Source organism: Pteropus vampyrus, unplaced genomic scaffold, assembly GCF_000151845.1.
Source record: "Pteropus vampyrus isolate Shadow unplaced genomic scaffold, Pvam_2.0 Scaffold143, whole genome shotgun sequence".
Lineage (NCBI taxonomy): Eukaryota > Metazoa > Chordata > Mammalia > Chiroptera > Pteropodidae > Pteropus > Pteropus vampyrus.
Window position 1 is genome coordinate 907,026 of NW_011888924.1, and position 2,500 is coordinate 909,525.

Here is a 2,500-nt window from a genome sequence, read left to right on the forward strand (position 1 = left end):
GGGAAGAACAGTCAACCCAAGATGTGTAAACATTACGTTGACATTTATTTCAAAAATATATAATTCTAAAGTAACTTCTTAATCTGAAATATCTATCTGGGAAAATACGTCATCATTTATGTTATACTGTTGTAAAAAGCTGTAAATCTATAAAGAATTATTAAATAACCTACTAATGACCTGAAAGCTAGTCTTAACCTAAGAAAATTGAAGGCTACAGCCCAAGTATTCCTAACCAGTATAATATCTGACAACATCATAATACTGTTTTACCACAATGTGTACTTAATTATTATAAAATGGTCTATTCCATACAATCCCTTCAGTGAAAAGTCAAGGGAAGAGTTAGGAAACACCCTGTATTATTTTAGTGGTACCTACACATACTGCAAGATACTTAAGTCACCCATTTGAATAGTTTATAACTCTGAAGAGTAATTCTACGTCCACCACCTGGAGATTAAATACAGAGGTGGCAAAAGTGGATTTCAAGCAGGGGTTTCAATGGTCTATAAAAAATCAAGTAGTCAAGTTGTGTGTCTTACCTTTTCCAATGTCATCTCTGTCTCAGCAGCATGAGTCTTTTTCAGCTCTATTTTCATCTTTTCTGACTCAGCCTTCAGCTTGTTGACAGCAGTCTCGTGGTCCCTTGCAGCCCTTTGCTTCTCCTCTTCTCGAAGAAGCCCGAGCTCCACCAGCTGCTGTTTCCTCTGTGAGTTCACATTAATCAGCTCTTCTCTCAGCTTGTGAACTTGGGCCTCCATGTCAGCAATAACCTTGTTTTCGAAAACGGAAAAATAGGCAGAGGCTGTGAATGGAAAGTTATAACAGAACTGCAAAAGACTGACAAACATACGAAAATGTCCCCTTCCTCCCTCCCTCCCTCTTTTCCTTCTTCCTTCCCTCATCCTCCAAACCTATGCCATTCCATCCTAGCTCGGATATAAATACTGCCTAGAACATTTTACCCATACACGACATATTGTTTTCTTTCTTTCGAATTATCTATGTAAATGGAAGATCACATGTATTATTCTGCAACTTGCTTTTTCATATAGTCAATATTATGTTCCTGAGATTCATCTAGTACTGGCTATTGTATTTTTGTTCTTATTTCATTGATTTCTGCTTTTATTTTTATGTCCTTCGTTCTACCTTCTTGGGTTTAGTTCATATTCCTTCTTCTAACTTCTTATTTTGGATATTGAACTCATTTATTTTTATCCTTTCTTCTTCTGATTTATAAACTTAAGACTACAAATATCCTGGCAACTACTATTTAAGTTTAATCTCTTAGGTTTAGATATGTGGTATTTTCTTGTAATTCAAAACATTTAAAACTTTTTAATTCTTGTAATTCAAAACATTTAAAACTTTTTAATTCTTTTAATTCAAAACATTTAAAAACTTCCATTACAATTTTTTCTTTCACTTATGAGTTATTTAGAAGTATGCTTTTCAATTTCTAAACATAGGGGGTATCCTAGTTTTCCAGGACTATCACAACAAAGGACCACAAACTGGGTGGCTTAAGACAATAGACATTCGCTCTCTTGCAGTTCCAGAGGCTATGAGTCGAAAATCAAGGTGTCGGCAAGGTTGGTTCCTCTGGAGGCTCTGAGGAAGAATCCGTTCCATGCCTCTCTCTTAACTTCTGGTGTTTGTTGCCAATCCCTGGCACTTCTTGGTTTGTAGATGCGTCACTCCAATCTCTGCCTCCATCATCACATGGCTTTCTTTGTGTGTCTGTGTCCAAATTTCTCTCTTCAAATAAGGACAATGGTCATCCTGGATTTAGGGCACACCCTAATCCAGCATGACCTTATTTTAACCTGATTACCTCTGCAAAGACTCTTCTTCCAAACAAGTCACGTTTATAGGTTCTGAGCGGATATGAAATTTTGGGGAGACATCAATCAATTTAGGACATCGATCCTCATGCATCCTCAAGTTTTATATATCTATCTTATAAATAGCGTATATATTTTGAATTCTTTTTAAAATCTAGTCAACTTTTATCTTTTAAATGGAGCATTTAGTCCAATTTAGTCAATTAATTTGTATATGCTAACATATTTAACTTTACTTTTCTCTTATTCTGTGCTATCTGCCCTGTCTTTTGCATATTTTGTTTTTCTTCCCTTTTTTTTTTTTTTTTTTGCCTTTTAAAAAATTCTAAATGAATAATTTTTCCCCCTTCTTCAACTTCCTTCTCCTTTCTGGTTTAGAAGTGATACACTATATTTTCTTTTAGTACTAACAGCATTCTTTAAAAATTTTTTTTATCTAGCCTTTTTAGTTATTTTCCGAGGGACAGTTGATCAGGAACCTAGTCTTCCGTGCTACCAGATGAAGAGTTAGGTCAAGCTAAAGGAGCTTATGATTATGATTACAATTATTTTCAATGCATTAGCTATAAATACAAGATTTTCTGAAACATGATAACCGTTTCATGCATGACATACTTTCAACAAGCAATGCATAAACCAATATTTCCCTG

The 2,500-nt window shown here is 34.8% G+C and overlaps 1 protein-coding gene across 1 annotated transcript in view; it reads right to left on the bottom strand.

Moving 5' to 3' along the window:
• Nucleotides 1-2,500, bottom strand: part of CEP112 (centrosomal protein 112) — a 350,208-nt gene that overhangs the window by 146,797 nt on the left and 200,911 nt on the right. Inside the window, exon 21 of the mRNA XM_023535655.1 lies at nt 546-776. Coding sequence (XP_023391423.1) covers nt 546-776 — 231 coding nt within the window. The remainder of the gene's footprint in view (nt 1-545; nt 777-2,500) is intronic.